Here is a 17,183-nt window from a genome sequence, read left to right as displayed (position 1 = left end):
AAGCTTATTTGATGACCCAAACTTCGGTGCAATGGACATTTTTCCAGTAACGTTGGGCATGCGCCAAGCCTCTTCATCCGCCTTTTTTTTTGTTGTTGTTCACATGCCTCGCGAAAGTGGGGCACAAAATCACTGCACATTCTCGTCGTCCACGAACGCCGTTTTCTCGACCAACAACGCGACGAAACAGAACACAATAATTACAGGTTTAGTGCCAGCATCATCTATGCCCACGCGCCGCATCAAGCGTGGTGGCCAGATCTTGCAGATGTTGAAGCCCAGATCCTGAGCTCCAGTCCTCGATGCTCGTCCGACTGGCCCACAGTGAGCTGTAGGCCAGTGGCTGGCCTCTAGTTCACTGTAGACTGGCCGAAGACGATGCCAGGGAACAAGCCCACGTGAAAATGGAGGCACTATTTCCAGCTAGAGAAGTGCTTTTTCAGTTGAATTTCCAGCCAGAGGGGCTTGAAATGGCACATCCATTTCCACTTCTCGCTGGAAAAGGAAATTTTCCAGCTGGACACGATTTCCAGTTCCATAATATAGCTCGCCTCGGAAGTGTCAGTGGAGTCTGGGCTTAAATCTGGTTCCACAATTGGTTTATGGAGGTTTAACGTTCCAAAGCGACTCAGGCTGAGGGATGCTGTAGTGAGGCGCTCCGGAAATTTTGACCACCTGGGGTTCTTGAACGTGCCTGACATCGCAGAGTGCACAGGTCTCGAGAATTTCGCCTCCATCGAAATCGATCGAACCCGCATCTTTCAGGTCAGCAGCCGAGCGCCATAACCACTGAGCCACTGCGGTGGCTGGTTCCACATTTGGATAGCCAGATTCCTTTTGGGCTAAAATTTGTGTTCGGACGAGTTGGTTCATGCTTGAGTCATAAGAGGACAGTGGACACGGAACACCGAAGTAACACTGAAGTGCCCGCCCTTTACTGTCTTCAGTGTTTGTGATCCGTGTTTTTTGCGCTACCCTTTCATGGCTTCATTTGAACGCCACTTCCAGCGTGTAAATGCAACTGGCTTTTCCAGTTTGACTTTTATGTCGAATGGGGATAAAATGAACCAGCCGCTGCACTGGTCCAGTGGCAGCATGGAAAACTTTCCAGAAGAATGGTAAGCTGGGCTAGTCTGTACGGATCCAGAATAGAAGAAACTGCAGCGCACAAGACTGTGAATGAACGAGAAAGAAGCGACACACACAATGCTGAACTCGCGACCGTCCTTCAATCAACGAAGTAAAAGGGAACACTGCGCAGCAACCGCACATGTTGCGAGGTACCGAAGCGAAAAAGTGCATGCTCTTGTTACAGGCGAATGAAATGATTACAAGATGGCCTTTTCGATTACAAGAGATGTGTCGAAAAAGCTAATCTCTCCTGCGGCTAGCAACAGTTTGCAGCAAGAATGACTGGCCTTTGAGATATGGTACGTCTCGACAAGATCGCGCTCACGTTGTGCGCGATGCTTGAACAGCACGCGTTCTTGAAACGAGGTATACAGCATCTGTGGGTGCCACAGTGAATCTCTGGATGCGAGGACTGGGAGTTGTAGGAAGCGACAATTCATGCTGTCTGAGGTGCTTGTTTAGGTGCCTAGCCGTTAAGTTTCATGTGCTGTAGTTTTTTGAGTTGCGAAACTTACCAGGTCAGTCACGCACTGCATGGGAGGAGTAATCGGTTAGCCCTGACCCACTCGTCTTCCTGTCTCTGGACGTTACACCTATCATTTTCCTTTTATAGCTTGCCTTTCTCGGAGGTGGAACGCCTGGAAAATCTTCCATCATCATCATCATAAACCTAATTACCCCCACTTCATGCGGGACAAAGGCATCTCCCATATCCCTCTAACACTGTCCTGTGCCTGTTGCAGCCACCTTTTCCCCGAAAACTTCCTAATCTCATCTGCCAACCTGGCTTTGTGCCGCCCCTCTGTTAATCTTGCCTGCTCTTGGTGTCCAGTCGGTTACCCTTAAAGACCTTAAAGCATTACTTTCGCATTACGTGCCTTGTCCGTGCTCATTTCTGCTTGATTTCAGCCAAGATGCATACTAACTCTCCTTTGTGCCCTGGCCCACTCTGCTCTCTCCCTGTGTCTCGACGTTACAATAAACAACGTTGATGGGCGAGCTGGAGATTTAACAGTGCGAAAGATTACAGCGCAAATAAACGGAACAGAAAAAGAACGGACACGAGCGCTCTTGCTTGTGTGTTCTTCTGTCCCGTTTATTTGCGCGCTGTTCTTTCACGATGTTAACGTTACACCTATACCGTTCTCTCCATAGCTGGCTGCGTTGTCCTCAATTTAAGTTCAGCCTTTTTCGTTAGCATCCACGTTTCTGTCTTGTAGGTGAGTACAAGTAATTTACAGCTTTATATACTTTGCTCTTCAGGGATATTGATGCATTGCTGTTCACCTCCTGAGAGTGGCTGCCAAGTGCACTCCACCCCATTCTTATTCTCCTAGTTATTTCACTCGTGGTTCAGATCTGTGGTCACTATCTGCCCCAAGTAGATATATTCCCTAGCCACTTCCAACTTTTCACTGCCTGTCATAAACTGCTGTTCCTTTCTGACTTATGAACATTGCTTCAGTTCTAATGCATTGAATATTAGAAGCCTCATCACGGAAATAAAATTCGCCGATTGTCGAGGCACTAACTCGTGCGGCTGGTGCTACTTAGTTATCCTGGTTAACCGCATAACTCCGAAGTGCACGTGGCCGTGCCGATGAAGAAAGTTGTTTGTGCAACGGCGGCTACAAATCGAAATTCTCCATGTTCACTCTCTATAGCGGAACTCACGAATGCCCCTTTCACAGCCGCCTGACTGGCACAACTAAAAAAAGCTAAAATAACCACTCGCATACGCAATCTGCGTCACCCTTGTGTAGAGCAGTCGAGTGTCGATCAGTAAGAACTTAATTAGGTAGCCGATGTTTTTTGAGTTAACTGCTAGTTCCCACCTGGTTTTCAGGTCTATTCGGCAAGGTACCGCTTTGTTTGGAGGGCAATGCACTGCCCGAGCTCTCGGGTGACGCAGACTGCAACTGCCAGATAGAGGAAACGTTCCCCATTCTCCTGCTGTGCTTACCGGGCATGTGGAGGCCTGCTTTAGCATCAACCCTGTGTTGATAAAAACAAGTTGCTGCCCAGTCATGCTTTGTATAGCTGGCACATCCACTCAGATTGAGCGTGCATTTTGGCAAATTTCTGGACAGACTTTCATGTCGCTTCGTGCATCCAACATGAGCAGTCCACTGTGGCAGGCTGTCTTCGACGAGAACCCATCATTGTGGAGTCAGTTCGACCGCGGCAGCTTGGTCTATCCATCAAAGTGAGTTGAGCTCCTAACACGGCTTGGAAGACGCAGGAAGCTTCGTGGAAAAAAGTTGATTTGCTGTTTGCGCTTTCTTCAGGGAATTGGCAGCTTCAGGAAGCTGGCTGCTGCGGGCATGGGCGTCGTGCGCTACCCACACGATTGATTGTTTCGCAGACCACCAAGAAGTGACCATGACGCAAGTGTTTAAAGGTTTCCGGCTACAAGTATACGGCAAACGCATTTTCCCAAGCATCTAATTTTAACCGACTCCTCTCCGCCTAAGTCCCTACAGAGTGTCTACGCGAAAACGCTGAGCCATCCGGGACCGAATCGAGGTAATAGACACCTTTAGCATACCGTGCATCGTGTTACCGTTAAGCGGAAACTCCACTGACACTTCCTCGCGTATTTGCGGAGCGCCTGCGCTCCCAGCGCCATGCACCTCCTAAAGCCCCTCCATGACGTTTTCTTTCCGACCAGGTTGCGACAATAGAGGGGCATGCACCTCCATGCTCCTGGTGCTGGCTCGTTCCCCCTCTCGAGCCGGAGGAAAGAATTTCAAGGCGTGAAGAAAAGGGGTTTGAAGAGGCGCCGAAAGGACAACTTAAACCGCGAAGAAAAGTGGGGGAACCTGAAAGAGCTCCGAGCCATGAAAAAATGCGTGTCGCGACAGGCGCGAGTGGGCAACACCCTCTAGACTAGCCTATAGTTATAGAGGGTGCTGGAGTGGGGCACAGATATCTGTATATGTCAGATATCCGCGTCGGAAGCGGGGTCCGGTTTACAACAATAGGAGGACCGCGCGGGGCTCCCGGGTACTTTTTTTTTTTTTCATGGCTTGAAGCTCTTTCAGGTTCCCCCCACCCTTCTTCGCGGTTTAAGTTGTCCTTTCAATGCCCCCTAAATCCCCTTTCTTCACGCTTGAAATTCTTACCGTCGGCTCGAGAGGGGAATGAGCCAGCACAGGGAGCATGGAGGTGGATACCTTTTCCCGCCAGGTGCCAGGCGACAAATCGGTGCGTGCGGATCGGCGGTGGGCGGGCTGCCGGTACTCCGTTAGCGATAACGGCAACATGGTATGCTAAAGCTGTCTAATGCAACGCGACGGCGTCATCCAGCCGTCCGTGTGCTCCTGGGTTGCTCGCGTCCAGAAAACAGTACACCGCGGTTCCGCGTCCATTGCCTTCGGTTCAACCGCATAAAGAAAAAAAAAATGACAGCGTTCACGCTTGTTGCGTACATCGCTAAAATCAGCTAGAGCTAGCGTAACCAAGACTGTTGCGGGCTAATTGGTTCGGCGTGTTAGTAACAGCGCAGGGACGATGAAGGTGAACGATACAGGCGCTGTGTCGTTCACCTTCATCGTCCCGTGCCTGCGCTGTTCCTTTCTAGTTTGAGCGTTGTAAGTTAATTCCCCTCTCCATTTGTGAGAGAGAGGAGGGAGGCGCCTGACTAGGCGTGACTCAGCAAAAATGAAAAAAGCGATTACAAATAGAAAGGGAATAAGAATATAATTGGAATAAATAGGTGAGGGAATTAGACAATGACATCAGTACTGGAGTAGAGTGGCGAGTGAAAAGAAAATGCTTTCGCGTTTCCTCCGCATCGCCCCTAATTTTTTTTTTTTTTTACCCTAGAAGCAATGCTCCTAAACCAGATATGCTATTTTAAATGCATTCTACTTCTTGCCTTCAATGCAGACACATTAAACCTTGCGTTCGGCACATAATAGCCTTAGTTGCTTATGTGTCACGAAACACAGCCAACAAACCCCCCTTGCCTGCTAGCCTTAGCTGGTGTTACTTTCCCTCACTCGTAGCTTTTGCTGTGCTGCTCCTCATCCACCTGCGGCACAATACATTCTACGACGGTGTAATAAAGCCCCCGTCCTCTTAGTTTTAACGTTACGCAGAAAATCCGGCCTCTCTATTGTCGGCGTTGTGAGCGAAGAAATCAAGGGACATGGCTCTGACAGGTACGTGTTGCCCAGAAGCAAGCTAGAAGGCAGGTGGGCCACCTCGGTCACGTGACCTTGCGGCGTCGTCGTCAACCTGCCCACAGGATAGTGAGCTTACTGCCTGCCCACCGTGGCAGGTGGCAGTTAAATTAATGATTGGTCGCTGGGGAAGAGCAAGCTGGGCCGCACAAGGCCCACCGCTGGGAGCACCTGCCGTCGCAGGGCAGTGGCACATTGCTTAACCGCTGCACCAGGAGTGGTACGAGGAATCCCAAGGATCTAGGCATGTTGAATAGAGAATTAACCCATTACGCTGTCGCTTCGTACCCTTACGGCGGAGCTTAAAGGTTTCCAACTTTTTTTTTTTTTTTGAAGGTGGCAATTGCAGTTCTCGTTGTAAAAAAAAAAAAAAACTACGGTACGATCAGACATATCTGATGCGGCAATTCTGCGAAAGCACTTGGGATTTACCCTCGACGATTACTTTGATGCTTTTACTCAAGCCGAGGCTTCACACAGGCGACAGAAATTTTCTGGGCGGAGGAGAGTCGAGATTAGCGGCACGTGGGTGGGCAGCCCCATTGCTAAAGGGGGGTGGCTGGTGTTTCTGGTTCTCACTGCTGCGTGGGCTTCTAGGAAGTGGAGGAGGTAGATGGGTTGCTGGAGGGTGTAAGTAGGCGGGAAGGGTGGCTGTAGGTGGGTGGGCGTACCTAGCTAGTGGGTGCGATGGCTGGTGGGTGGTGCTTCCGGAAGGTGAAGGCTTCACTCTCCAAGAATACAGACAGACGCCGGCATTTTCGCATTGTGACACTGCTACTGCTTTCGCAGTGAAGGATGTTATGACCCCTCCCACGGATCGACGACACCCCGAGCAGCCAGTGCGGCGCAAGGTGCTTCTCGTCCACGTGCATTGGCAAATCGAAGCATGTGAAGAGATAGATAGCGGGAAGACCGCCTTCGTCGCGTCACGTGGTCTCTTCGAGGTCACAAGTTATGCCGTTCGGACTTTCTCTCTCCCCCCCCCAGCAACCTGCCAGCGTGTAATGGACACAGTTTTTGCTTGAGTGATTTCTGCTTTCGAATGATGCGTTAGGCATTAGTATACATGGACCACGATGTGGTATTTCTCTATGGCCGCTAAATAAGTTGAAATCGAATTTGTTGTTGACGCTGTTTCAGTTCCATCAACCGAACGATGGCCGACTTGTAGGAGGTGTTTAGGTCACGTTAGGCATAAAGAAGCTTCAACATAACTGTTGATACGCAGTTTTAATTCACTACAACGTTTAAGCCAGCCTGATTCAAGAGTTGGAATGACAACTATACATCAACGGTTATGTTCGTTTTTTTGTCATGACTAACGTGATGTAGACATTTCTTGCATGTCACACCCGTCGTTCGTTTGATAAAACCAAAACGGCAAGAGAGAGTAAATGTAATTCTAAATTAGAGAAGAAAACATGCAACTAAACTGAGATGTCTTTAGCCCTTTTTAAATGGGCAGTTCGTCTCGTATCGTCTTTGGTTCGAATGTACAGAGGGCAAAACGTTTGTCTAGAACACGTTCTGGGCGTGTTTCTGGCTGAGCACGTGATATCTAGCGATAACATCTGGTTAAAAATGGTATGAATATAAGCACGTGCAGTTCAACTCGTAAAATTTCATTTTTTTTTTTGCATTTCTGGTCGCAGCGGCTTTGGGAGCTGCGGAACACACAGTTCGGTTGTTCTAGACATGTGTTTTGCCTTCTGTACACTACATTTGCATGAAAAATGAAAATTGGCTTTTAGGGAAAGTAAATGGCGCAGTATCTGTCTCACGTATCGGCGGACACCTGAACTGCGCCGTAAGGGAAGGGATAAAGGAGGGAGTGAGAGAAGAAAGGAAGAAAGAGGTGTCATAGTGGAGTAATTATAATGTTTTGTGCTACCCGGGACCACGGCTGCTGCGCATAGCTTGATGGTCAGATGAGCACATCCAACAGAGTTGCACTGATGCGGCCAGCTTGTGTTGCACACATTATAGGCTTCACATTCGTTTTGTTGCCAATCTGTTTGAAAGGGTCATATTTCTTCCTTTCCATCACAAAAGTGGCTGTCTGGAACCGCGAGCCGACTTTTCTGCCCATCATTGTGTTTCCCGTGTTTCGCCGTTCTTCGCTCTGCATGCTGGACAAAGGATGCTCAATTCCACGCCCGAGCAGCTTTTGTTCAAAAAGGCTTTATTGAAAAGTTGCTCGAAAATGAGGATGTGAACACACATGCGGAACTAGAAAACACACAAGTACTACACTATAAATACGTGCTACAAACAAAGTATACGTATTGCGCGGACACTCCATGTGCAAATATTTGTTTCTTAAAAAAATTCTCTTTTTTTTCTTCGGAAGACAACCACTAAATGGTAAAAGCGATGATAAATTTGAAGGGTAAAAAGTCACAATAAATATGAACAGTCTGCTTTCTTCGAACGCGGCTATATGGTGTGCAAAAACGCACATTAACAATTTAAGCGCCCCGTTTCCCTCCGCGAAGTGTATGAGTGTGTTTGGCTGCCGGAATGACTCGCACTGCACAGTGCATTGCGTCACTCTGCTTTGGCATTCAGCCGATCGCGTAACAACCCACAATCGTGGTCAATCCAGAGAGAACAGCGCGAGCTACTAAAGTTTAAATCTCTTAGCGATGCCATTTAGGACGTGATGATGAGGCGCCAGTAAAGCTTGCACGTGCAGCCTTGGCGACAAACAGGCACTCGATGCTGCTGCATGTGTGCTGCCCGCGTGCTGAGAGCTGCTCAGAGCTCGTCGTGCTTGGGGCCGCTGAACTCCTCCTTGGAGATGACTCCGTCGCGGTCCCTGTCTTCGTGCTGGAAGATCTCCTCGACCATCTTGTCCGTGTCCGGCAGGTCCTTGAGTCCCGCGGCCTGCGCCGCTGGCAGCTGCTCCTTCAGGTACTTGCTGATCTGCACGGTTCGCAAGGCAACGCTTTGTTCACAACTGCGTTTTGGGGCCCAACGTTTTTAGTCTAAACGGAAGTGCATAACCGGGCTTTGAGTTATAAAGATATGCGCCACACGATTAGATGGTAGCGTTCCAGTAGACCCATAGGTGCTGTTTCCAATCAGAGTAGGGGAGAGGGCTGGCAGGGAGTGGCGAAGATTTTAAGTGTTTTATTTTTTTTAGTTTGCTTATATCGTTACGCGTAATTAGAAACGAGATGTGTGGGCCGTCAACAAGGAGTGCCTCGTGTTGAAGTCAAGGTCGATATCGAACAGCTCCGTTGCGAGTGAGGTGCATGTCAATGGAGCATTGCTCTAGGATACGAATATAGCCTCCCCTTACATTGAAGGTAGCGACATTCTCTCTAAATTTCCTGTCGGTTTCCTTTTCAAAATTTCTCACTTATTGCTTGCGAATGCCCCTAATAAAGGGTAGAACTTCAACGTCAATCGGATTTAAAAGCTGCACCGTGTCTTGTGGGGGGAGGGGGGGGGGGGGCGTCGTCGAGTATGATCAGTGCTCTTGTGTAAAACCATTTCACTCCGAGAGTGATTATTCGTGCTACAAGGCAGCCATGTCTTGCACTTACGTTTTGATCATTTTTTGAAGCAAAATAGTAACCGCTGCTAGCAGCGCTATGTATCACGCGGGCTCCCTGGACCAATCGCTGGTATGGCAGAGGGGGAAAATTTAGAGTAAGTATGAAAGCGGGGATGTCGGTGGCAAGACCAAAGAATGGCGCCACCTTCTTGGTATGGATGGATCGTACGGTCGTTACCCTGAAAAGGGGTGGTGACGGGCGCCACACTGGCTTAGATATGTTTAATTTTTAAGCCCCCCCCCCTTTTTTTTTTACCTCAATCACTAACATGGAATCAACCCTTCCTTTAAGTACAACTTCAAATAAATAGAGGGCTCTGGAAGATCCGCCTGCAGGGGTCATATTTTGTAACGTCCATTTCGTTTTCATTGCATCTGGCCGTGACGTGAAGTGTGACCAAAGCAACAAGAGACGGGGAAGCAAACGACAGAGGTGGCCTTTCTGGTCTACAGTCGAGTCGCAAGGGCCATCCCACAACGGTCGCACAGTTCCTTTGCCGAGGCGGGTGTGGGCTGCGCGTCTATGCGAGTATAGGTGTGTTTCTCCCATGACCATGGAGCGTGGGTTCTTCTCCCGCGGCCTACGTCACCTGGGGCAGCGACCAATGGCAGAGGACCAAATGAAATGAAAAACTAAGTTAATATTGTGGGAAAGCAATGCCCCGGGAATCTGTGAGACAAATGTGGCCAAGTGCGCGGGTGCCCTAGTGTCGGATACGTGTGGCAACGTGGCACGCCTGAGACTTTTTGATAGCGCGGATGCCAGCGCACTTCGTCGTGGTGCCATGTTCTGCTAACTTTTGAAGAGCGAATGAAGAGTGCGCGACTGTGATCGGGCGACGGTTGCCTGAAGTGACTCGATCGGCCAAGGTTAGCTATAGGCAATGCAGCCCACAGGTGGAGGTGGCAACCGCGGGCTTCAACGTCGCAGTGACGCAGCAACGCGCACGTCAGAACGCACGGCTATGTTTATCTTAATGGTATATTAATCCAATCGGCGATCCGGAGCAAGTTTTCTGGCTCCGCGAAACCGAAGAGCGCGTTTCAGTGGGCGATTTGAATTCAGATCCTGCAAAGTTATGATTGGACCGCGACGAATATTGTGCTCCTTCGCGGATTCAAGGAGACGCTCCGAACCGCCGATTGGAATAAGCCGTATCTTCATCACCCGCCGCGTTGGCTCAGTGGTTAAGGCGCTCGGCTACTGATCCGGAGTTCCCGGGTTCGAACCCGACCGCGGCGGCTGCGTTTTTATGGATGCAAAACGCTAAGGCTCCCGTGTGCTGTGCGATGTCAGCGCCCGTTAAAGATCCCCAGATGGTGGATATTATTCCTGAGCCCCCCACCACGGCACCTCTTTCTTCCTTTCTAGTTTCACTCCCTCCTTTATCCCTTCCCTTACGGCGCGGCTCAAATGTCCAACGATATATGAGACAGATACTGCGCCATTTCCTTTCCCCCAAAAACAATTTAAAAAATTAAAGAAAGTATCTTCATCTGGCGCCTTGACTGAGGATATATGCTGGGGATGGTGTTTGAGGTGTCTCCTTATAAAGATTCTCTTGTCGGTCCACCGTGACACTGTTCTCCAGCAGGTGTATACCTGGTGCCGGGCCGTACCTTCAGTTTATTCATTTCGTTTTGATTTCATTTGATCCTAGCTGAGGCTGCTTCCAGTGACGTAGGCCGTGGGAGAATATGGTCGTGTTAGAAACGCCCCCGATGCCGTGCACGTCGCACTGGCGGACCGGCGCCGACGCCTTTGGCGCGCCTGACGAGTTTTATCGGCGCTAACTGAGCCTCGGCAGAGAAACTGGGCGATGGTTGTGCGACCAACTGGAGCAGCGTGGTCTGTGCGGCTCAGCAGGACTGGATGCGGCGGCAGGAGGCGCGACCACGGCGGCCGTGTCTGCGTATGGCCCTCTGCTTCCCCGCCACCTGCGGTTCCTTTGGTGGCGACTAATGTCACGGCTAAAAGAAATGTGACGTCGGAGCATACGTCCCTGTTCCCGCTGCAGCTGGTTAGCAGTGTCAAAGGGGGAGGAGCGCGGTTAAGCGTGCACTCGCCTCTTCGCGCGTCAGCTGGTCGTCCTGGTCGGCGTCGATCTGCTTGAAGACGTTGACGGGCGGCGGGCCGTCCTCGATCTTGGTGAGCTCGGTGTCGAATACCAGCGTAGAGCCCGGCGGGATGCGGTCCCCGGCGCCCTGCTCGCCGTAGCCCAGCGCGGGGGGCACGGTCAGCTTGCGCTTGTCGCCGACGCACATGTCCAGCAGGCCCTGGTCCCAGCCCTTGATCACCTGGCCCACGCCGATCTGGAAGCGGAACGGCTCGCCCCGGCTGCGGCTGCATATTGCATTCATACGCTTAATCGTGGAGGTATGTACGTGTATATGCGGTCAAGATACTCAATAACAGCCACACGTCATCTGTAATACGACAGCTGCATTATAAGACGGTTTTTTAGCTTGCTGAATGACAGACATCTATGCATTCCATTAATGGCCTCTATGGTATCCGGGGTTTAACGTGAGCTGGGGACATTTATAGTCGCCATCAAGTGCTCATCGTCGTTTGTTGAAAGTTCAACTATCGTAGGATATAACTTTAAAAAAAACAGCAGTTCATTCACTGGGCCACGGCCCACGTCGTATTGTTTGCTCCGCTAGCCAATCACAACAGTAAACGAAATCAGCTTTTTAATGTTTGACTTTACCGAACGAGCCATTTATCAGAGTATTAGAGCTTATACATTTTTTTCTTATGGTTTGTTTCTTGTTTAGTTAACAAGAACAGTTTTAACAACGGACTACTTTTCTTGTCTGCGAGGAATTCTGTGCGTCGGCCCTGAATGTGGACGGAGCTTCACTGCAGACGTAAGGTGTATATATCCGACTATAGTCGCATTTCTAACTAAAGACGTGGCACCCTGCGTTTTTGTGAAACCGCCCCATAAGTAACCCCTTAGGTAGTACTTAAGTAAGGAAATAAGAATGAATTGAACGGATCAATAAATGATACTCAAGTAGTAATTTTTGGCTCTGCATTTTATTCGGATACCTAAATTTCATACTGCGCAATTAAATGTTTCCTTCCTTCCAGTCCGTCCTTTCTTTTCTAAGCGTGCTTATATCCTACTGCGTTTCCTTTTGTCGAGGATTGTTACTTTTGTGCGTGCTTCTTGTTCAGAAGTGGCTCTGATTTGTAGACTTGTGTGTTTTAATCACTTTGTCATTGCAACTCTCTATTCTCAGTATCGTAACTTCGTACTGCGTGCTTGATTCCTTCCCACTCCGTTATTTCAGTCATTACTTGATATTACTCTTTTCCAGTTTGTTACTTGCAGGAGGTCCCACTACAGTCCCGCTACGGAATACGAAGTCTCCTCCTGTAAGAACGCAACGCACAAACTGCCGCCCTTTGCAAGGCATGTCGACGCCGTCGTTTAGTGGCCGGAAACGCGGTATAGTTGTTTCAGCCAACGTTACCACAGAACAAACTTCGGCGGCTGCCTGTCAGTTACGGCACCCCATCGGAAGGGGCAGTGAAGCTGCGGCATACATGCCCCGCATGTCGCCGGGCAACCAAGCGCCGACACGAGTAAAGATGCTCCTGATATAAAAGTAGTAAATGGACATTGCACCGTTTCAGGACGTGTAATGTCCACACAGGTGCAGTGTTGACCTTTGGCACCTGTGTGGGCATAAATAGTCGTGAAACGGTTCAACGCCCCCTGTACTGTCTGCACTGTGATACGTGGGCTTCAGAGGGAGCCCTCCTCTCCATTACAGGTCCGAGCTCAGCTGTTTCACAGAGGCGCACTCCTGTATTTACAAGCGCCGTTGATGATAGCCTCGAAGGATATGCATGGGCCTCTGTGGGAGCTTCGCTAAGAGAAGCGCAACGACGCGGTACTTAACTGCATAAAGGAGTATACGCTACTGCAATCTGGGAGTATCGCGGATTAGCCTGCAAACTTTTTCAGCTCCCGATTAACTCTGAGAGCAGAACGACATATTAAACAGAAGCTTCCAAGAAGCGCACTGTTGTAAAATGTATGGCCAGTTTTTTTTTTTTTTCTGCGCGGAAGGGGAGATTTTCAGGCTGCTAGTCGTTCGAAACAGGTTATGTCCTAGAAGGACTGCGAGTTCGTTTGCCTTGCATTTGAGGCAGTGGCGCTGCGAGGCCACGCTTGCTAATGTTTGGATGTGGCGTTGTTATAGGAAAGGTTTGGTTCGGTTTATGGGGGTTTAACGTCGCAAAGCGACTCAGCCTAAAGGAAACAAGAAGGTCTCTCCCTCCACTCTGAGCTCTTTCACGACATCGTAGCGACTGCCCAGCAGACCTCTGCTACAGCACATCCGCCGAACCTAAGCGTTAGCTTTTTGTGCGCAGTAAAAGCAAGCCGTCCAGCTTTCTCTGCTCCACGACACCGTTTCATGTTCATTATGCGTCAGACAATGCAAAATAATGAGTTTCATTTATACAGAAATATGCATCGCAACCCATCAGTAATTAATAAATTAATCGTTGACCACAAATTTATTACCTTTTTAAGTGCCGCCTATAAGAAAAGTATGTGAGGCGAACTTAGTACTAACAGCCCTTGCGAACCTGACCGCGGCGCGAGCATAGAGAGGGTCCATGGAGCAAGGCGAGACCACTGTAGGGAAAGCGCAGCGTGTAGGCTGATCGGCTTATCTCCCCTCGCTGTGGCCTGCACTGTGGAGTGAACTATCTGCACTGCTGAGGCTGCGCGCCACAACGGCGCCCGTGGTGCCGTGTCGATGACCCCTGCACTTGAAGTAAACGGCCTTGTTTCGCGAGTTCGGCATTTTGCGACTATACGGCTACGAGAAGTGGCAGCCTCGCCCGATTATCATTATTTCTGACGCACCCTCGATTCGCAACTCTGACTTTTTGCGGAAAATTTGTTTGCCTTGATTGCCTTGCTAGATCGTTATGGAAACAAAACGAAATCGAGAAGCAAACTAGCCGTAGTGCTCGGCAAGTTTAAGAGAAAGCTGTCATTGTTATAGACTTCGTGTGTGTTTGCCGAAAGCAACGAGGCAGCGGGGTTTGCTTCTCAGCCGCATATTGGAGTCCTCACGGCACCCCTAAAAACCGCAAGGTCTCGAGAGGTGAGAACAAGGTTTCCTGTGCTTAAGGGTTGACATACAAGTGCCCCAATGCACGGCTAACAAACAAACCACGTTTCCATGTTGCTTTTGGCAAAGATGGTGCGTGCTATTGTGCGAGCATCATCTTATTAGTTCTGGAGTTTGTTTTGCGTTTTTTTTTCTTTGCCAGTATGTGAGTGCCTGACGCTACGCTTTTATCAAAGGCGGTGGGAGCTAGTCAAGCTGCCTAGAAGCAGCTTTTTCTCCCATCTTCTTATTCACTAAATTCAATTTAAACTAGCAAGAAATTGTTTACGTCCTAGCGGTGCCAACTAGTGTCTGCCTCCTTCTTTCTCGGGTTGTTTTGCGAGCAATGCAGAGCCCGCTTGCAGCTAGGTTGTATTTATCCCACGTTTGGCAAGCCTGAACAGATTAAGCACCTATATGACAGAGGCAGAACGCGTAGCCCCACAGAATGCGTCGTGCACAATAGGGAAAGAACAGTGTGTGTGTGTGTGTGTGTGTGTGTGTGTGTGTGTGTGTGTGTGTGTGTGTGTGTGTGTGTGTGTGTGTGTGTGTGTGTGTGTGTGTGTGTGTGTGTGTGTGTGTGTGTGTGTGTGTGTGTGTGTGTGTGTGTGTGTGTGTGTGTGTGTGTGTGTGTGTGTGTGTGTGTGTGTGTGTGTGTGTGTGTGTGTGTGTGTGTGTGTGTGTGTGTGTGTGTGTGTGTGTGTGTGTGTGTGTGTGTGTGTGTGTGTGTGTGTGTGTGTGTGTGCGCGCGTGCGGGCGGGCGGGCGGGCGGGCGGGCGGAATACATATTCAGAAGACGTCAGTGGACAGCGGCTCAGGACAGGAAGATATGGAAGGCACTCGTTAAACAAGTGGGATACGCCGAAGGAGCCAGAAGAGGAAAGAGATGGGTTCAGAGAAGATCTTGCGTTGTCTGACTTTAGAAAAAGCAATCGTTGGAATTCTACAAAGATCGCGTCATTTTCATCAAGCCTATATAAGCATAGTTACTTGTTTCAAAATATTTTTTTAAAAAATGCCAGCGCGGAAAAGCAGGCTTTCTCCTTTTTCCTCTGTCTTCAGCGAAATCAGCCCATCCTGCCGTAAATTTTATTTCCTCTCCGTAGTTTGCAACTTTCGTCAACCGCTAAACTGACGCCGGCCTCGGTGCCCGCGTTTCGATGGAGGCGAAATGCCAAATACGTACGGCCGCGTGCTCTGTGGTGTCAATCTCCACATCTAAACCGTTAGCCTCCGCTGCCACACTACCTCTAGCACCATGGTACACACAACGGCATTTTTCTTATTCCTTATTTCACCCCCTCCGTTTCTTGGGATTCAAATTGAATTGGAAATTGCTTTTTGAGGAAACGAAATGACGCAGCAATAGAGTCGCATCTGGATGGACACCCGATCCGCGCTGTAAGGGAAGGGATAAAGGAGGGATTGAAAGAAAAAAGAGAGAACGAGGTGCCGTAGTGGAGGGCTTTCGACCACCTGGGGATCTTTGACGTGCCTGACATCGCACAAAAAAATGCTTTTGAGGAAATGTAAGGCGCAGTGACTGTCTCACTTCTCTGCAGACAATGAAAGAAGGAGGTGCCCTAGTGGAGGATAGTGGTGGCGGCAATAACATTATTTGTAATATTTTAGATGCAGGGCTGCGGAATAATTTCGACCACCTTCTCCGTCGCGGCACTGTTGAGGTGTCCACCGAGAGTGAGGATTACTGCGCCCCTCCTTGCCTCATAAGCAATTTCTATTTTTTTTTTCAACTGACGTCCTCTAGAACAGCAAGAGCAAAGCTCCCGATAAACGGCCGGGTCTCGAAATTTCCCATTAATGAGATGCACTGAAATTTGGGTTCTTCGTACATACACCGGCGCCGCGTGTAAGGAGAGCTATCTGATAAATGCGAGTTTATAATAGACTCCTTCGAAGACGGTGCTTGCCTGTTTGTTATCGGGATATCCAGGAGGCGTGAACAGAGTTTATCCAGAGATCTGACAAACTGACTCGCAGTATCGATCTGCAACTTCTCTCACTGCTACGTGTCAGCTGTGCAGCGGCCGCGCAACCCGATCAGTGGCCTCGTGAATTCATCGATAAAATGGTAATTCTGAGGAGGCATTTACCACAGTTACTAACACTTCCTCGTGTAAGCGAAAACGACAGGAAACACACTCGTCCAACAGCATTGCTCAGCCTCCTGACTGCCGTCAAACGAGCGACGTCAGTACGAAGTTTGTCGCCGCAGCACGGAGCGCGAATTGGCAGGTTTACAGCCGAGGCGCTTTCGTAATTGGCGGCATTTGCGCATGGGAGATAGATACGCACCTGGAGTCAAACTCTTTGCCGTCGAGTAGAGTCCCCGTGTAGTGCATCGACAGGACGTCACCCTTTTTGCTCTTGCGGTCGCAACTTTCGGAGCTCTTGACAACTTCAACTTTAAGCTCACCTTCATCGCCGCACAGGGAGACGTGTGCGTAGAGTGCGACGGTGACGAGTATCGCGAGGCGCCCCATTGCGGTCCCGTCTGAAGAGTGTGCGATCCGAGATCGATCGCAGCTGCACACCCTTTTAGCCGGCCACGCTGCAACGCACAGCGGACAGCAAAAAGCCACGTCTGCTACGCGGGCAGTGTGGCCAGACCCACTAAGCAGTTTGGCGCTGGATTTGGCGAAATTTATGCTGTTCGGACCTCCGCTGCGGCGAAACTGGGCTGAGTGTCGTCTGCGTTCCGCCCGAGTTCGTCTCCTAAAGACGACAGGCAGTCTCGAATCTTCTCACGGCTGCCTTACCGTGATGGTGCAGTCAAGTTTTAATTCAATATCGTTGCACTCATGTTGAAGAAACGCAGAGAACACAACTACAAACTCGGGGCTTCCAGTGGGTCTATTTTTCAGGACATTGCGTCGTGATGAGGATGTCCTACACTAATCGACCCTCAACAAGTTCTCACTTGGTCCTATTGTCTGGGCTCAGTACAGCCTCAGGACTTCCTCAGACTTGCCCCAGAGGACCCTCTCGTCTGTTTTCAAGACGTAACATAACGATTTGGGGCAGAGGATGTGCGTTATTATTTGTTTCGTTATAGTGGGCAACATTCACAACAATTTTGAAACGGCTTAATTTCTGTTTTGTGCTGAACTCTGACAAAAGCAAGTTTCTCATAAGTG

At 49.6% G+C, this 17,183-nt stretch overlaps 1 protein-coding gene across 1 annotated transcript; it reads right to left on the bottom strand.

Annotated features, from left to right (window-relative positions):
• Positions 1-7,640: 7,640 nt before the first annotated feature.
• LOC144128560 (FK506-binding protein 2-like) lies at positions 7,641-16,618 on the bottom strand. Its single transcript, XM_077662054.1, has 3 exons — positions 16,342-16,618; positions 10,948-11,224; positions 7,641-8,243 (listed from the first exon to the last, which is right to left on the bottom strand). Exons 1-3 carry the CDS (start codon positions 16,527-16,529, stop codon positions 8,076-8,078), a joined length of 633 nt encoding a protein of 210 aa, XP_077518180.1. The 5' UTR covers positions 16,530-16,618; the 3' UTR covers positions 7,641-8,075.
• Between the last annotated feature and the right edge of the window lie 565 nt (positions 16,619-17,183).

Source organism: Amblyomma americanum, chromosome 4 (genome assembly GCF_052857255.1).
Source record: "Amblyomma americanum isolate KBUSLIRL-KWMA chromosome 4, ASM5285725v1, whole genome shotgun sequence".
NCBI classification, from domain to species: domain Eukaryota; kingdom Metazoa; phylum Arthropoda; class Arachnida; order Ixodida; family Ixodidae; genus Amblyomma; species Amblyomma americanum.
Note: the sequence above shows the minus strand (reverse complement) of the source record. Positions and strands in the feature narration are given on the sequence as shown.